At 32.4% G+C, this 20,556-nt stretch overlaps 1 protein-coding gene across 1 annotated transcript in view; it reads right to left on the bottom strand.

Moving 5' to 3' along the window:
* Positions 1-16,978: 16,978 nt before the first annotated feature.
* LOC126887018 (uncharacterized) overlaps positions 16,979-20,556 on the bottom strand; it is a 36,682-nt gene continuing 33,104 nt past the window's right edge. Inside the window, exon 2 of the mRNA XM_050654324.1 lies at positions 16,979-19,563. Within this exon, the coding sequence (XP_050510281.1) occupies positions 19,046-19,563 (518 nt within the window). The 3' untranslated portion in view covers positions 16,979-19,045. The remainder of the gene's footprint in view (positions 19,564-20,556) is intronic.

Genomic DNA, 20,556 nt, shown 5'->3' with positions numbered 1-20,556 from the left:
CAAGGGTTATTAGCAATGAACTGTATTTACATCAAATTACAAAATTTAGGTATATTAAATTTGGTTAATGAGTCCTATAGTACGTAAAAAATTAAGAGTCTTACATGAATTACTTTCACTTAAACAATCTTTAATTGTAGTTGGTAACTGTTGATGTTGCCGTTCTATAACGTAGAGGGGACAGTCTATTATTATATGTTGCACTGTTAGTTCACTATCACACACATAACACATCGGAGGGGCTTCCTTCTTTAATAAAAAGTCGTGGGTGATCTTCGTATGACCAAGTCGCAATCTGGACATGAGCACTTGGTCTCTTCTCTTTGTAGGATGTGTCGACGGTGATATACTTTGTTTGATTGTTCTTAATGTAGAGTTTGATTCGTTCCAATTTGTTTGCCATTTTGTCATGATCTTGTTTTTAAAATATTGCTTTAGATCAGTATGAACGCAAGTAGTTATGATGTCTGTTAAGGGATTCTCACTCGCATTTTTTGCTAATGTGTCAGCTTTATCATTTCCACTTATCTCGCAATGTGATGGTACCCAGAGGAACTGAACTAATCTTTGATTTTGTTGGCATATCAAGAGTTCCGCCTTAATTAAGAGGAGGATAGGATGTTTGGGGTATACCCGCCTCAAGGCCGTTAATGCACTTAGGGAATCGCTAATGATTATTGAGAATTTGATGTCATGTGTGTTAACAAACTTTAATGACTGGAGGATAGCAAAGAGTTCAGCTGAGAATATGGAGGTTTGGGGAGGGAGCTGGTAGGAACTGTTATAGTTATCTGTTGTGAAAGCCGCTCCTACTCCATTTGCAGATCTGGATGCATCGGTATAAATATGGATGTGATCATTAAAACCATTTAATATCTCTAATAATCTCTGATTGAAGATTTTTGCTGGTGTGTCACCTTTCTTGAATGCAGATAGGTTTGTATTACAAGCAGGGAGAGCAATTGTCCATGGTAATATGTGTTGGCTGACTTTAAAAGTATTGTAAGTGTGTGGAATTATTGTGTCTAAGCTCTGTAACGTTGCTCTCACTCGATGATAAAACGGAGGATCCAATCTTTTCCCACAATTAAATGTCGATGGAAATCTATCTGTAAATGTGTTTTTATAAACAGGTACATGTGGGTTAGTTGATACTCTTAAGGCATACATGAGGCTTTTGGAGAAGGAAGCTTGCCGAGTACTTATTAATTAGGTATATTTACTGGGAGACATAATTCATATGCAACGCTTCGTGACGACCATTTTATTAGACTACTTCAACTGTCAATATTGCCAACCTGATTTACATATACTTGGGGATCAGGATAGCTAACATTTCAATACCCCCTCTCAATTTATACAACATTTACATAAATAGTAAATTTGGATGAATTGTCGACTAAACAACAATCTTGACTCTAACCAAGTCTTGACAATAATTGAACAAAATGAAATCATAAAAACATACTTATACATCCTACATTACTCAGGTTACAACTCATACCTATATAGAAAAATATTCAAAAAATAACTTTCATTAACTCAAAAAATATTAACATGAGAATATGATAAAAAAATAAAAAAAGCAAATAGATAATTCACATGAGTTGTGCCTAAAGTATAAAAGTACTAATCTATAAAAACTTTCAACATTCTTGAATTTTGATCAAAGTTCTGAGACATGAGAATATTTCATTTGAAGGAGCTTTAGTGAAAATATCAGCACAGTTTGATTTTGTATTTATGTACTGTAAAGTAATTACATTGTTTTCAATTAAATTTCAAATGAAATGATATTTTGTGTCTATATGCTTAGACCTTTTACCTTTAAATGAATTTGTTGCAATACATATAGCTCCCTGGTTATCTATATATAATATACTACCAGTTATTTTCTCGTTCAATAATTCTTCTGCTAAGTTTTTTGTGAACAATAACTCACAACATGTAACAGTTGATGAAATATATTCGGCCTCAGTACTGCTCAATGAAACAGTGCTCTGTTTCCTTGAATACCATGAAACTGGATTGTCTAGAAAATATACTATACCTCCTGACATGCTTTTTCTATCATTTACATTTGCTGCCCAATCTGAGTCTGAATATGCAAATATTAAAGGTTTTCTTTTTATATTTTTACTGTATATAAGACAGAAATTAATTGTATTTTTTAAATATCTAATAATACGTTTAGCAGCTTTCCATAATATATCATCAGGACAATCGAGAAATTGACTCAAATAAGAGATTGAAAACATTATGTCAGGGCGACTACCCAATGCAATATACATTAAGCTTCCAATTAATTGCCTATAAGGCACATTGACAGAGATTTGATTATCAGCATTAGTTTTGTCAACCTGAAAACCTGTTTCCATTGGTGTTTTGCAAACATTGCAATTCGTCATATTAAATTTCTCAATTATCTTATTGATTAAGGGTTTTTGAGAAATATACATTTTTACATCATTTTTATTTACAGAATATTCAAAATCAATACCCAAAAAGTTGTTTACACAACCGAGATTTTTTGCATTAAACTCACTTTTTAAACTTTCAATAATTTTTTGAATCGAATCGCTATCTTCACCGCACAATAGGATATCATCGACCCATATACACATACACACATTTTTCTTTGTATAAACGCAACAGTCACTTTCCGCACTTTTAAAACCAATTTTGATTGCCCATTTGTTGAATCGTTGGTTCCAGCATTTGGGTGATTCTTTTAGTCCATATAAAGCCTTTTGTAGTTTGAGAACTTTGCTTTGTCGTTTATAACCCTTAGGACAATGAATATAAACATCATGTTGTAGCACTCCGTTGATGAACGCTGAAGGAATGTCTAATTGGTATACCTTCCAGTCGTTATTGAGAGCCAGTGATAATAAAATTCTTACACTTGCCATCTTAGCTACCGGTGAATATATATCTAAAAACACTTCTTCTTCATAACCCTTGGCGACTAAGCGAGCTTTTTTCGTGCCATCACTTTTTGTTTTAAATACCCATTTTGTATTTATGATTTGTTGATCATGAGGTATTTTTGTGGCTTCACTCCACGTGTTCATTTTTTCAAGACATTCTAGTTCTGTTTCTATTGCCTGCTTCCATTCATCCTCCTCTACTGCTTCTTCATAAGTTACTGGTGTTGATGTAACTAAGCAATATGCATAATAAAGTTCATAGTCTTTGAACTTCGAAGGTTGTTTTATTTCTCTATTGGAGGAAGTAATTTTGGTATTTTGTAAATTTACTGGTTCTTCATCTTGTGAATTAATTTCAGTAGTGTTTCTTAATGTTTGGACTGTACTTTCTTCATAATTTGTTTCAAATGTTTCCAATTCATTTTGGCTTGGTAAAATTTCCTCAACATTTTGATTATTCGACGATATTTCTGGAGAATATTTATACTGTGTTTCATCGAAAACAACATCTCTTGAAATTTTGATTTGCTTGGTCAGTGGATTCCAAATTCTATAACCAGCACCACTGTATCCAACCATTACACCTTTACTTGCTCTTGGTTCTAATTTACTTTGCTTTGGTAGGTTGTAGTACCATACTTTTGAACCAAAAATTCTAAGTTTAGACAAGTCAAGTCTGCCTAAGTATATTTCTGCTGGTACTTGTAATTCAATTGCTCGTGATGGAGTTCGATTAAGCTGATAAACAGCTGTTCTAACTGCTTCTCCCCACAAACTCTTTGGAAGATTTGTTTCTACAAACATTGCTCTTACTTTGTCTAAAATAGTACGATTAAGTCGTTCGGCTATACTATTCTGCTGAGGTGTGTACCCTGCAGTAAATTCTTGTACTATACCATGTTGTATACAATAGTTTTTAAAATATTTAGAAGACATCTCTCCACCTTTATCCATTCTTATTCTAGATACTCTCCTGCCTTCTGCAGCTAATTTTTCAATATGATTAATAAGATGTGATTCGCTTTCGCTTTTTCTTGTCATTAAATATACAACACTAAAATGTGAGAAATCATCAATAATTGATAAGTAATACTTTTCACCAGAAAATGTGGGATCTTTGGATGGTCCCCAAGTATCAACATGTAAAAGTTCCCCAACTCTAGAGGATTTTTTGTATATAACTTCTTTAAAAGGTTGCCTTGTGGCTTTTCCTTGTTGACACGAGTCACATAGTTTATCTGAATAGGGAAGTCCCAACAATTGTAGTCCCCTTCTATTTACGTGTCCTAAACGTAAATGCCATAAGTCTTTATCGCTATGCTTTGCTACTAAACTAGATTGAAAATTATTTAATTGAAAATTTGCAGCAAATAAGTTACTCTTATGTTTATAGCAAATAAGTTTAAAGTTCTTTTTTCTTATTTCAGCCTTATTTTCTTTAAATACTACTGTGAAACCTAAACTGTTTAGTTTACTGACTGATAATAAATTATATTCTAGTTCATTTAAAATGAGAACATCAATGTTAATAGGAGTTTCATTGTAATAAACTTTTAATTTACCTTTTGTACGAGCCGTCATCACTCTTCCATCTGCTATTTTAATGCCAACAGGCTCAATTTCAATAATATTACTTATAAATTGTTTATATTTATTGCTGCACATATTCTGTGATGCTCCAGAATCTATTATAAACGAAATTTGGCTGTCATCATTCTTGAGATTTTCAGCTGGTAGGGCTGTGATAAAACTTACTTCGTCTTCGGCTACATGGATATTCTGTTTACCTTGTGTATCATTATTGGCTCTTCTGCCACGGGAATAGTTATTTCCTCGAAAAAATCTCCCTCGATTATTGTTACCTCTATAATTATTATTGTTTTTTCTGAAACAATTGGACACTAGATGGCCTTCAAGTCCACAAAATGAGCATCGGGGTTTTTTATTGTATTGCTTCGTATAAAAAGAGGATTCTTCACTTTCTTGTACATTATTTTTCAGCTTCAATTCTGCATCTAATAATTTTGCTTTAACGAAATCAACAGATAGTTTATCATTTGAAGTTTCTAGGACAGTAATAACGGTGTCAAACGTATCTGTCATTGTCAACAAAAGGTGACATACCTTGTCATCTTCTTCGATTGTAGTTCCAGTCGATTCAAGCTCTCGGATTAAAGAATCGAATTCAACGAAAAATTTTTGTAAATCGATACCTTGTTTATATTTCAACGTTAACAACTTTTTCCGCACATATAAACGAGAAAGAATACTTTTTCTTTCAAACACTTTTTCTAAACTTTTTATCATTTCGAATGCTGAGTCACAGTCACGAATATATTCTAAATGTTCATCTGTAATGCATGTGACAATGATCGATCTTGCTGTTGCATCATGCTTTTTATGTTGATTTTGCTCGTCTCTTGATAATTGTGTGAATTGCGTTGCAGTTACTTCAGTGGTAATAAAATCTTTAACACCTTTGGCATCTAGAAGATTGCCTAATCTAAATTTCCATGACGAAAAGTTCGTAGATGTTAATTGCGGATACAAACTCACGGTTGAATTCGCGCCATTTAAACCTTGGACTGCCATTTTTTTGCGGTCACTCACAACACTGCCGGTCGGTATAAACAGCAACACTAAAAAACTTTACTTCTTATTGAATGTACTCTTGGCATGTAAAACTGGAGTCCATAACCTTTTGGAGAAGGAAGCTTGCCGAGTACTTATTAATTAGGTATATTTACTGGGAGACATAATTCATATGCAACGCTTCGTGACGACCATTTTATTAGACTACTTCAACTGTCAATATTGCCAACCTGATTTACATATACTTGGGGATCAGGATAGCTAACATTTCAATAGAGGCTAAGGTATTCTCTCCTGAGTTGAAGGGATGGTTCGCCTGATTCAACATACATACACTCAACTGAGCTTGTGTAGTGTGCTCCCAGTGCAATTCTAATTGCTGAATTATGAACTGTGTCTAGCACTTTCAATAGTGAACCTTTGGCTGAGTTGTAGGCAACAGCAGCATAATCTAGTTTTGAACGAATTAGGGTTTTGTATACAGTCATAAGAGTTTGGAAATCGGCACCCCATTGTTTATGAGAGATACTTTTCATTAAGTTAAGGCCGTTTTGAACTGACAGACGGAGAGAGTGGATGTGGTCTTGCCAAGATAGTCGGCTATCCAGTTTTACTCCCAAGAAGTTGATCGATTCTGAATACTTTATTGGTAAATTTTTTAGGAAGAGTTTCGGTGGATTTACTTGTTTCTTTGGAGTTTTACTGAAGATCATTGCTTTCGTTTTAGTGGGTGAAAATTCTAGGCCAGTAGTATTCGACCAATTCTCTAGTTTGTAAATGGCTTGCTGTATATGGGTCGTCATTGTTGATATATTTTTACCACGACAGAATATAACAAGATCATCAGCAAATAGACGGGCTTTGACTAATGGGCTAAGTGACTTAGCGATGTCATTGATGGCAATAAGGAAAAGTGCAACACTAAGAGTAGACCCTTGAGGAATACCGTTTAATTGGATTTTAGAGTCTGAAAGAAAGTTGTCTATTCGAACCTTGAAGTTTCGCCTATATAAAAAATTATTAATAAACTTGATAATATTTCCTTTAATCGACCAACTTGACAGGATTCTTATGATATCTGATCTCCAGATTGTATCATATGCACGCGTTATATCAAAAAATACAGCCAGACATTCTTGACCACATCCAAATGACTCATGAATTACAGATTCAATATCCACTATGTTGTCTAATGTAGATCTGGACTTTCTAAATCCACTTTGTATAGGGCTAAGTAGCTGTCGATCTTCTAGGTACCACATTAGTCGGTTGCTTGCCATTTTTTCAAGTACTTTGCACATATTAGATGTTAGGGAGATTGGTCGGTAAGACTCTGGGTCCGATTTATTCTTGCCCTGTTTAAGAACTGGTACAATAATGGAATCGTACCAATCAATGGGGAAAACATTATTTGTCCAAATGAAATTATAAAGATCCAAAAGATATTGTTTTCCTTCCGTTGGCATAGCTTTTAAAAATGTCGTAGGGATGTTGTCAGGCCCTGGGCTAGTGTCTTTAACTTTGTTTAAAGTTTCTAACAGTTCATCCATCGTAAATATGGCATTTAGAGGTAAATTATTGTGGTCATCAAGATTTATACATGCATTATTAAATTTATTTTTATGGGCTAGGAAACTTGTAGATAGATTTTCGTCACTGCTATGTTGTTGGTATACGTTTGCTAGTACGGAGGCTATTTCTTGCTTAGTTGAATAAATATGGTTATGATGTTCTAGGTAATGAATGGTGTTAAATGATTTTTTCCCGTACATTCTGCTTATCATTTGCCAAACCTCAGAAGTCGGGGTAGATGAATTTAAAGATGATACATAATTTTTCCAGGCTTCTCTCTTACTCTTCTTTAAGGTGTATCTACAATACGCCCTTAATCTTTTGAATTCTAGCTGGTTATTTAAAGTTGGGTGCCTTCTTAATTTATAAAACGCCTTTTTTGACTCTTTAATTGCTGCTTCGCAGTGGGAATTCCACCACGGGACTGTAGCACGTTTTTTTTGGAAATTTTGAATAACCTATGGACTCGTGAGCTATTGACGTTAAAAACTGTACGAGATGGAGTACTTTGGAGTTAATATCAATGTCTGTATCAAAGGGCTGAACCAACTGAGAAATTTTTTGTGAAATTAAAGAGGAATATAGAGACCAATCTGCATTTTTCAGACACCATTTATTGGATGGAATTGATGAGGAGATATGGTTATTGTTCGTAATTAGGATAGGAAAATGATCGCTTCCATGCAAATGGGATGTCACATCCCACGACAGAGTTGGTTGTAAGACAGGGTCACAGAGGGATAAATCTATTGGGGATCCATTGCCGGTGGAAATATTGAACCTTGTGATTCTTCCATCGTTAAGGATATTCATATTAGAATCTGTAACAATTTGTTCGATTTTACGTCCCAAGGAATCTGTTTTTTTACCTCCCCAAAGTATATTGTGGGCATTAAAATCGCCTAATATAATACGCGGTTCTGGAATTTGATTGAAGAGTTCAGTTATTTCTTTTATGGACGGGTCTAAGTTCGGAGGAAAATAAATATTACATATATTGACTTTGTGGGGGCCTTTTATAGATACTGCTGTTGCCTCCAACTCAGTTCTTAAACGTATTACTTCGGTATTAAATGAGTTATGGACATATATTACTACTCCCCCACTAGCATGGCTAGCAGTTATTCTGTTCTTATAGTACGGAGTATAGTTTCTTAAATTATGACAGTTATCTTCTTTGAAGTGGGTTTCTTGTAGGCATATTACAGATGGTTTAAACTTAGCTATAATTAATTTAAGTTCTTCTAAATGGGTGTAATACCCATTTAGGTTCCATTGCAGTATACAGTTGAATGTTGTATTAAATTTCAGCAGAGGCGTCGCTGCTGTATTCACTGTGATCAGTAGAGAAAGCGGATAATAATAGCTGTTTATTAATCTTAGTTTTTAATCTTGTACAGCGACTTTTCAGATACTTGGGAGTTAATGCTGGATGGATTTTAGTTAAAAAATTGAGTAGTCCTTCGATATCTTCTGTATACGTTTTTGCAATGCTGAGAGGATCTGCAGAGCCGTATGCATTTTCAAAGAAATCAATTAGTTCTTCCTGGGTTAAATATCCGTTGTCAGAATTATCTTGGAAAAAAGAACTAGTGCATTTAATAAGATCTTCTGCTAAAGTCTTATTATCTTCAGGAATAGTTTTTGCTTTCTTAGATTTACGCAGAGGTTCTTTAAATGGGTTCTGGTCTACTGATGTTGAAGGAGACGTTATTTCTGACACCGCTCGTTTAGACGATTGAGTGTCAGAGGGTGTAGGAGGTTGATTTTGGCTGTGATTATTCATTTCAACATTATCTGGCTGGATAGGTGTTTGAATGGGATTTGAATCAAATAGAGAAGTATTGGTTGTTTCTTTTGATTGTGAACTGGTGGATTGTTGAGAAGATTGTGAAGGATGGATAGTTGGCTGAGCATCTGTTATGATAGGGTGGCAATTTTGGATATAATTTGGTTGAGCAGTAGGTGATGAATTTTCGATAGATGTTTGAGTGTTTGTATTTTTTTTGCACTGAGAGGCTAGATGACCTTGTTCTTTACAAATGTAACAAGACTGTTTTTCAAGTGAAAAATAAATTCGATAATTGATTTGTTCATAGTTAATTAATATAGACTCAGGAATATTTTCCAGATTTTTAGGAGAAATGTAAGTATAGCGTCGGAAACTCAAGATATGCTTAAATAAAGAGTTAGTTGTACCTATTCTTAGAAAATCCAATGGAGTTATTTGATGAATTGCAAAATTTTGTAGTTGAGTCTCTATAATACTGTGAGGTATTGATGGGGGGACATTAGAAATTATCAGTTTTTCGCTTGGTGTGACTAACTTCCTGGCTTGGATACGTTCCTGATTGATTACTATTGTTCCATTATCTGTTCTTAAAAATTCGGTGACTGTTTCTTCAGTAGTAAAATATACGCAAATACGATCATTTACAATCCTGGAAATGGCGAGAATTTTATTGGGATCGACTTTAGTTGCTATGGCATTTAAATAATCTTCAATTTTTGTATTTGGAAGTGAATTGAATAAAATGGCTTGGTTTTTGCTTGCGAATTTTTTGTTAGGTTGAGTCAGAGCGGTTGAATATAATTTTGATTGATTGGATGGATTAATGACATCTTGAGAATTTTGAAGTTCAGAAGATCTCTCCTCTGAAATTTCCTGCATATTGGGCCTATGTTGCCTGATTACGGCCCTTGTGCTTGGACAGGTTCATTAGTAATTAAGCTACTTAATTACCTCGTTACTGGTATTTATAACCGTTGTTTACTGTTTGTTGATTAAAAAATAGTAATAAAGATGATCTAACTTACAGTTTGATCCCAAAATCGGATTAAGCACTATATAATACACTATTATACCAACTTTGATAATTTTCTAACAAGTAAAACCACCTTAATTTTGATAAAAACTAAAAGCTAATCGGAAACACTGTTTACTAGTTAAGAAACCAGTTTCGAAATCCATAAATAAGAATTGTTGTAGAGAAATTTTGAGTTTATCTTTGTGTATTCTTACCTTCCTTTACTATACCTTAAAAGTATTTTTATGAGTCTTTTCCAATACAGGTTTGTCCGTAAGTTCCCCTGTCATTTTACCGGTCTATCATTTTATGTCTTTAGTTTTTAATTAATTATCTAAGCATTCTGACAATAACGTAATACACACAAAGCAAAACGATCAATAATCGTAACGTAATTATATAAAACATATTGAACACTTACACTTATTAAAATAAAGGAAAATCATTGGAAATTGCATTATTTAACAGAATATTTTATTCATGTTGACTTAATTTTCTTTATAAAACTTATACAGTCCTTTTTGCGTATTACAATACTTCTGTTACTACTCTCAGAATTCCTCATAATGTAACAAATATACCTACGACACGATACTCAAGAATCTTAAGATATAAAAGTAATAAAATAAAAGTATCATATTAATGAAATAAACTGAATTATTATGGTTACAGTGAACATCTCAACAGTTTTAAGACCCCTCCTAAGGATATCAGCCATTTTTGGACTTTACAATGTCAAATTTTGTAATAATAGAAAAACATTTTTTTGCGCCGGCACCACATTAACGAAGTGCTATTGTATAATAATTTGGTCAATTTATTTGGGTAAGAATTTTTTTTATTCCTTTATCAGCATATTGTGGAAAGCCACACATTTAAAAATTGTTTATAACCTACGTATCGAACATTAGGCTCGGGTCGATGTGACGATATCTGGTACATGAATGAATACCACCGACGATCGCGTGGATTAGGAATTACATTTATTAATATGAAACGGACATATAAGGAGAGGAAAGCTCGCTCAGCTCGCCAGCGGAAAAGACATGTAGAGAAATACGATCACCATTATGTAAAAGGAAAACCGTCGGATTCGTTCAACACACCAAAACGACGGCGGAAAATGGTCGGGATAACTCACCTCTTATACCTCGTTCTTATACCTCGTTGTTGTTTATTATTCTTTGATCAACGCTCCAAGAATAATAATCAACTAGGCTTTTTGTTCCGACTTTTATATCGTCCGAGACGGTACAAAAACACGTTTTACTTAATTCATTGACGTACTCTAGACCAGTGGTGCTCAGACTTGCACTGCATGGGATCTACCACATAAACTGCAAGAGTCCAGCGATCGACTGCTAGTAAAAAAAAATTGAAAATAAGAAACTTTGTTTCACAGTTCTATTTGATAAAACGTTGTAACTACAGAGAGTTGTAATTAAAGACGTTTTTCATCTTAATTTTACTTGGATGAAGTGCATGGCACTGCATATCGTCACCTGAATGTAAGAACTAGGTAACTTGAATTTCAATGTTTCGTCATAATTGCCAAAAACCATTTATTCATTTCTCTTCAGCGAAATATCTTGAACCATGACACTTATTATACCTACATCAGTAGTTTAATTGGCTCTTACCTATTATATTTAGGGACCTACTTTTTGTACTGAACGCTACATGGTATTTGAAATAATATTGTATAGATATCTCAAAATATTAAAATATAATAATTACACTTTTATAAAAAAGAACTTTTTTATAATAAAACCTTTTTATTATTTATAGGAGAGAATATAAAGTAATTTGACGATATAAAATGCTTAAAATTCCAAAAATTACACTATAATAAAAAAGTACTTTTTATAATAACGCGGTTTTGTTATATACAGGACACAAAATGTTTCGAAAGAATAAAATATGAATTTTTAGTAGGTGTATTAACTGTTACATTTATAATTCCAAAAATTACACTACTATAAAAAAATACTTTTTATAATACCACGGTTGTTTAAAATGGTATATATATTATTTATATATAATAATTAACTTATAAAATATGAATTAATTTTAAGTATAACAACTTTTAATTATTTAATAAAAAAATTAAAAAAAGACACGCAACAGCCGTGTTCGAACTAGGGAACTCTCGATCTGCAGTCTAATGCCACTGACCCACCATCAATTTGTAGATATCGATTTATTAACGTACTTTAAAATATCATTGCATTAGTCACATTTTTAAACTACAGTGGAACCACGATTATCCGTCTCTCTATTAACCGTCACCTCTGTTAACCGTCAGGGTCCACCTACATAAGTTATATTGACTACATAAGTAAAAATTTAGTCATAAATTCATCGTGTTGAGCATTGCGATAAGCCAAACGAAATTCGTTGAAATGTACATGTGCAGGTATGCCACCACCGCATTTTTTTATGTAAATATTTTTGTTCTTATCCAGGGCTCTGGATTAAATTTAAATAGGTAATGATAAATGATACCGTGCTTTTAGAGTTCTATTTTTTGAATCGCAAGCCAAAAATAAAAACAAACAGCACAATAATTATTAGTCAATATCTGTATGTTACCATAATTCAGTGTGTCACCATAATACTATGAATTTTTTTTAATGTTCTGTTAACCGTCTTTTCGATTATCCGTCATACCCTTGGTCCGGTGCCCTGACGGATAATCGAGGTTCCACTGTAGTTTGAATTAACAAAAATCGATTTATCCATACAGGGTGACTGATTAGTGGGGTAAAGCTCCGTAGAGCCGTTATAGTAATAGATAGCAATAAAAGTTAATAACAAAAATTGTAACCAAGTCATGGCTTACCTAAAATTTGGATAGATTTATACCCGTAATTAATACTTTGCTCTGAAAAATGAAAATATATCGAAAACTAATAAATTTAGACATAGGGAATGTTATATAAAAATTAAAGTACGGTAACAGTACTTTTCGATAGTGATATAAAATACAGGGTGTTTCATTTAAAATTACTAAGAAAATAATGTACTTGCGTTTTGACTCACCCTGTATTCAATATAAAGAATATTAGCAATATCGATTATTTATGAAAATTTTGACAATAAACAAAAAAATGTGGCATCAATAAACGATTGCCGTTGTGCTTATTTTTATTTATACAGGGAGTTAGTTACGATTTTCATATAAAATTGGTTATAACTTTGTAAATACCCTGTATAACATACTAAACCTTTATATTTTTGTAACGGAGAAGTTAAGAAGACTTCGAATATAAAATAAAATGCAGGGTGTTCCATTTAAAAAACATTTGATCTGCCACTATGTTATCGAACACCCTGTAACATTCTAACTAATTTTCTACTGTGAAGTTCAACGTTAGCTACAATTTTTGTTATGAACTTTTATCGCTATTTATTACTATAACGGATCTACGGAGCTTTACCCCACTAATCAATCACCCTGTATAATAGCAGTTAAATATTGCATTGTTAGCTAATTCTAAGCTATTCTGAAAATTTTAGGTATAGTATTTTTACTACAAAAGCGAAGGTCAAAATTTTTGACGTAAGAGAACTGTCAAAACATTAGAATGTGACTTTCCGTTATTGCCTTGCTGATAATAAACATGACAATAATGAAAAGTCACATTCTAATGTTTTGACAGTTCTCTTACGTCCAAAATTTTGACCTACGTAATATCGCTTTTGTAGTAAAAAAACTATACATAGATAGCCTAGAACTATTTTTAAAATGGATTACAAAATTTGCGGAGTCCGTGACACCAACCAAGCCAAGTATATAAAGAGGTTTTAAAAAATATAACATTTTTGAGATATCCAGTTCTTACATTCAGGTGATGATATCATAATATATCATCTACAAGTTAGCGCAGTCTCCACATTTTCCATGTGTATTTTTCCGTGAATCGCGATCGACTTCAAAAACTTTGGCGATCGACCGTTTGAGCACCGCTGCTCTAGACGATAAAATTATATTTTTCTACGAGCATGCAAAAATGTCTACTTGCGCGCACGCATTTTAGTTTAGAAAGTTTCACTTTCCCGCACGCGTGTTACTTTTCCGCACGCGGTTTTTACTTTTCCGCACGCGTGTTAATTTAGATATGTTAATATGGCCTTAAAGTAATTATAATACATGCAATAAACTAATATTTAGATGTTATTTACTAATTTATTTCAAATATATCTTATTGTGTTCCTGTTTTAATGAAATTAACGCGACAATTCGATGAAATAAAATTATTTTGACATAATATTCGAAAGTCAAATCGGTAGACAATAACAGTCGTTTTGAATCATCGTCATGGAAACTAAGATCGTCGTCATGCTAACTAATTATATTGAAAGTTTGGTTTTGACAACCTTGTCAAAGAATTAATTTGTGTATGTATTTTCATATTAATTAAATTAATTTTGGTAATTTTTTAAAGACTCAGAAAAAATATTGTTCCTAACTCTTGCAGAAAGTCTCTTTTCCGCACTCGACTGCTTGCCGAACTTCCGCTTCGCGTCGTTCGGCAAACTGCAGTCGCGTGCGGAAAAGAATGACTTTCTGCACTTGTTAGGAAAATAACTATATCGTCTTAAGATGTTCTAATTGATTGTTTGATCCCTTTGACTATCCTTTTGTATAATGTCGTGTCCTTATCTTTGAACTTTCGCCTGTCTTTCATCATATACGATATACCCTATTCAACGAACATACGTCTGTTGTGGATTATCTCGACAACGAATATTTTACTGTGCAAATTATGAAGAACGAAAGTCAATTGCAAAATACATTGTTGTTTATTGGAACAATTATTAGAGCCATTTACTTTTGCACTTCTTATGTTGCACACTAAAATATGTGTTGTCGCGATAATCCAAGACAGTCGTATATTCGTGAAATAGCCCATATCTAGAATCTCGTTTGTCATCCACGTTTTTTTTTTATTTTTGGTAGTTTGATTTCTTGATTGATGAATATAAATTAAATACTTATAGAAACAAACATAAATATCCAACAATCTTGGTAATTAAGTTGTGTGTATTTGTGTTTTATTGGCATTGGTTTGCACAACCAATTGGCCAGTGGTAATTAAGTTAAGAAGCTACAAAGCTTAGAAGGCAACAAAAGGATTGCGAGGTAATAAAGAACATCAAAACAAGAAAGCTGGATTATTTGGGCCACATTACTAGAGGTGCGAAATATGAGATAGATATTACGGCTCATAACCCACATAACAATTTCATGTTCTTAGTAGATTCATAGAACATACTTTTCAGAAAAAGTATATGCCGAGAATATGCGTAATTACCATTGCGAATGTGCAGAGCAGATACTGAGTATATACTACATTACAGTACTTAAACGTTCTATTTATATACTTAGAATGTACTACCGCACTTCTTTTCGGTATAAGTATACCAATAATATACTTTTTAGAATATTCCAAGGAAGTGCTATACTGCTCAAAAGTATGTTTTCGGCATCACCTAATCTCATCTTAGGTTCTATTGGTTCTATCAAGTACCTACCTATTATATTTACGTATTTCAATTGCATATGAGAATGTAGTTAGTACATTCTACAATATTACTTAAAAAGTAAGTACATGTAATATATAAATTTTAGTTATTTATATAAATATTCTATAAAATTTGGCTAAACTAAACTATAAGTAATTAAAATTTATATACTTATATGTACTTACCTAGGTAGGTACTAAGTATTTAAGTAATATTGAGTTACTAAAATGAATTATATTTTGAAGCACCGCAAAGATATTATGTATGTTCTTTAATCCTAGTACTTTATTGTTCGTCTTCGTCCTTAACACTGCATAAATACAAATAATGCCTGTTTTCGTATTCATAATTTACCTTTGTTTTCATATCCTATCCCTAATCCCTGTTCAGGTATGAAGGGGACAGAAGAATGAGAGCCGTTTGCAGTTTGGTCACCGAATACTGGTGTTGCCAATCGGAGGGAAATTTCTCTTTTTGCAGGAATTTTCAACATAAAAGTTGATAAAAGGGAAAAGTTAACTCAAAAGGGAATTTTTGCTCCAGTCCAAATTGCAAAATATTTAAAAAAAATCAAAATATTTGAAAATAATTAAACATATCTTCTCAGATTTTGTAATCTGGAGGTAATTTTTTCATAAAAGTGGGAATTTTTAAGATAAGTTGAGGAAAAAAGCTTACTCGACGGTTGGCAACACCAAAGCCGTTGGTTGTGGGTTTTGATGTTGGAATGGCCCATATTGAATTGTATGTACTACCTAAATTCCAAGGATGTAAAAAATACTGATGGTAAACTCGAGCTGGTACATTCAATTCAATTATGAAAACGAATTTTTAATAATAATAATAAACGTTAATACAAATATTAATGTTCAAACTTTTTTACCATACAATTAAACCAATTTTAAGAAATGAATTCGTCCAATAGTATTAAAATATGTCAATTTTATTAATTATTCTAACAATAACGAAGGTGAAAGTCTCAAAGGCTGGTATTGGTCTTCCTATAGGTACATACAAATTACTTTTAAGATATTTTAAAAGTACTTATAAGTATGTGTTACGAATATACTTTTACAGAACATTCGATAAAGGTATATTCTAAGAAAAAGCTTTTACGAATATTCCGAGATACTACGTACACGAATGTGCTCAGTATATTCGGTACGAGAATATTCTTTGAAGTATATGCAAAGAACATGAAATTTATAATGTTTTTTAAGGTACATGTTATGCTTGTACTACGCATATACTAAAAAGAATATACTCCGACGAATGTTGGTAGTATATATGCTTTGAACATGATGCGAAAATCATTGTTATGTGGGAATGCAGGGTAAAATTAAGGGGAAAAGATCCATAGGTAGAAGAAGAATTTCCTGGCTGAGAAACTTAAGAGAGTGGTATAGTTGCAGCTCAGTAGATCTTTTCAGAGCCGTCGCCAATAAGGTACGGATAGCTGTGATGATAGCCAACCTCCGATAAGAGAAGGAACTACAAGAAGAAGAATTAAGTTAAAAACTCTTTTGATAATTGTAAATAAAACTAGCATTTATAGTTATATTAATGTATTATTTAATTTTTACATCATATCTCGGTACATTTTCATCTGCTTGTTATACTGTAGAGCAGGCGCAGATCTAGAAATTCATAATAGGGGGACCAGACTTACTTCAAATAACAGTGATGCCACAGCTAGCGATTTCTCGGTAGATCTACCGAATACCTGTCAAATCTACCGATCTACCTAATTATCATTTTTTTTCTACCGAAAATTCTTAATTTTCAAATTAATCTGCCGATTTTTTTTCTACCGAAAAATCAAAATTATTAGAAAATTGTTTTGCGGATAGATTTGGCAACAGAATTTAGTCAATTTTCAAGAATTCTTGAACTGCTTTTACTAGCTTGTGACACAATGTGCGAACCAGCAGATACGGATTTACCGTTATATCAATTTTATGACCAGTCCTTTGTCCTTTTATATTTTGATTTTGGGAATAAAATGTATCTACCTGGGTTTGTGGCTTATTTTATTTAGAAGATAATTACAAACTAAAAATAATATTTATATTAAAATCTTAACAGGAGAAATTTATTTTGCACCTTTTTAAGTTACAGTATTTCGACATAACTAAAGAACATTAAAATTTTTTCTCGTTTTCAATTGCTTCAATATACGACATTGTTTTGTTTTTAAACGATTATAAAGTGTAAAAAAATCATGTTTTTGCCTATAAAACATTTCTTGTAGATTTTAGAGAAAAGTGTTTCAAATAAATATTCTAGATAGTTTCTAATTTGAAATACATAAACAATTGGAGATAATTGCAAAAAACCCTTATTTTTGCAGTAGGTAATTTATAAAAATGTTAATAACTTATAACTAATATTATTTATTATAACAAAAATTTTTAACTTGTTTAAACAATTATACAGCTTTCAAATAAGAATAATTGTATTTTGAACGTTAATAGGTACACGTGTGGTAAGTTTTTTTAAAAAGTCTACAACAGGAAAAACTATGCAGTATTATTTTATTATAAATAAATTAATTCCTTATAACAAAACTAAAGCATCCTTGATATTTAGTATTGCGTTAGTTAGACGGCTCTACTCGAGTTACTTTGGATTAAAAAAAATGAAGAAAATTGCTCTATAATACCTAGAAAACCGAGAAAATACATTTTTTTAAGGTATACCGATTTTGAACTTTGAATGATTTTTATGATGAATGGTGATTATTGATCATTATATGATGATGAATGTTGTTTATTTTTGAATACTCGTACCTAAAGTATAATTTTTTTGCAATGCGATAGCAAAAGAAGCAAAAATGAAATCTACCGAAATTTGACGATTTCTACCGAAAAAATAGGAACAGTCTTCCGAAATTTTGTCCAAGACCTATGGCAACACTGCTCAAATATTATATTTTCCAGATTTAGCCATACGACTCACACTTACTCAAAGGATAAAATACACTTTATTTATAATCCCAGATACCTACGGTATCAAAAGGATTGATAGACAATTCACGACTATTAATCTCGCTGGTCGTTCTTTACCATATATAGATTAACCTTTCTACCATCAATGGGTAGGTACGTATGGATTATCTAGTAAAATACAAATTTTTATATATCGTATCGCAAATTTGAAACGTGACTTTTCATGAGATAAGGTTTATACCCAGTGTAATGTACTTATTTGCATTTTAAAATATCATTTTTGTTATTCTTTGAATTGAGAAAAATATTTCCGTTGTTTATGGACCCACCGGTACTCAAACAAATGCGCCTGCAGATTATTTTTTAGAGAAGGGTGTTTTATTGTATTTTATGGCTTCTTTCAATTCTTTGGAAGCGGTTGTCGTGTAATTTAGTGTTGTATCTACTGATGGCTTAAAGTTTAGAGTTAACAGAAAAAAATAATAAATAATAAAAAAATACTTATAGACTAAATACAATAGGGGGGTCCATGGACCCGCTGACCCCCCCTGTATCCGCGCCTGCTGTAGAGTATCATTGATAACTAAAACATTAAAATACGATGGATTCGGAATGATATTTACAAGTACTGCTAGGAATAGGTGCACGTTTAAGTTTTGCGAAGATATTATGAAAAGTCAATTGTCTGAAAGACCTCCATTACTTTACATCGAAAAGAAACTAACTCATTTGCAGGTACAGTATTTAGAAGCGGCAGTAGGGACATTAAGAATGCTTTGTTTCCCATGAAATCTTCATCTCCTTCGTGGTTTTGTAACATCATACTCTGTGAGGAATCGCCCTGTACTTCTCTCATTTCATACTCATCGGTGGAATATCTACGTTTGGATGATTTCTCGAAGGAAAAAGGTTCTTCTTCTATCTTAATAAGTTGTGGCATAAAATCAACACTTTCTGTATCTTCAACTTCGGAAAGGGGATCTTCAGTCTGTTGTTCCGATGTATCAATACTTCTAAGAGTACCTCTAGATCTCATATGTGGTTTTAAAAAATGCAGGAGATCGTAATATAAATATCTTCTTTTAAATTTAGCGGCCTGGCCACACTTTGCTATTCCATTTTCTATGTCAACCTGCCTCTTAAAGTGATCCCGGATTGACTTCCATTTCGTTTGAAGTTCTCGTTCTGAAACAACATAAAGGCATAAATAACATGACAAATAAGATTTTATATAATAAGCTAAAGCAATATGTTCTAGTTTTCAAGTTAAGGGGTAGGCAAAAAATCTTGGTCTAATGCTATTTAAATGCATTCATTTTTGCGAATCCTGAGAAAACTAATAAATATTTAAAAAAAAATTAAACGCAGAATGAAAGATTACATATAGTCCGTCCGCTATAACTTTTCCCATGCGGTACGATTCATTTTCAATCAAATTAAGTCAAAACATAAATTGAAACGAACGTCGATGTGTATATACATTTTGTATACTGTGTACTACATACTACACACATCGGCGTACGTTTCACTTTGGGTTTTGACTTAATTTGATTGAAAATGAATCGTACCGCATGGGAAAAGTTATAGCGGACGGACTATAATTACCGAGGGAATTCCCTTCTTAGAATAAACAAAAAGTTTCTTTTGAATGACATTATTTGAAATTAAAAATCACATTCAAATAAACATTATATAAGTTTTCAGCGACTTTCCACCTTCGGTAATAATTCGTTCTGTGTTATCAATTTTTCAAAAATAAGTATTAGCTTTCTCAGGATTCGAAAAAATGAATGCATTTAAATAGCATTAGACCAAGATTTTGCGCCTACCTCCTTAAGTTTAACAGAGATCATTGACAAATATTTGTATAGAGGGTGAACTATAAAAAAATTACAATTTTCTCATATTTTTTAAATGTATCTATATTTTATTTTTTCACAGGATTGCATTTATTATACTCTTTCTAAAGGTTTACGCACTGAGCTTCGCTGGTGTCGCTCCTAGCGGATTACCAATGCAACTATCACCGCTAATTTTTAAATTTATTATTTAGTTGTTATCGCTTAATATTTACAACGCAAAAAAGTATTAAATTATTGTAATCGATTTTTTTAAGATTTTGCTAATCATTTTGACGTTCTATTGATGAAATATTAATTTCTTACTTCGGATACTTTC

This window comes from Diabrotica virgifera, chromosome 6 (assembly GCF_917563875.1).
Source record: "Diabrotica virgifera virgifera chromosome 6, PGI_DIABVI_V3a".
In the NCBI taxonomy this organism is placed as follows: Eukaryota; Metazoa; Arthropoda; class Insecta; order Coleoptera; family Chrysomelidae; genus Diabrotica; species Diabrotica virgifera.
This window is presented reverse-complemented; position numbering and strand designations above follow the sequence as displayed.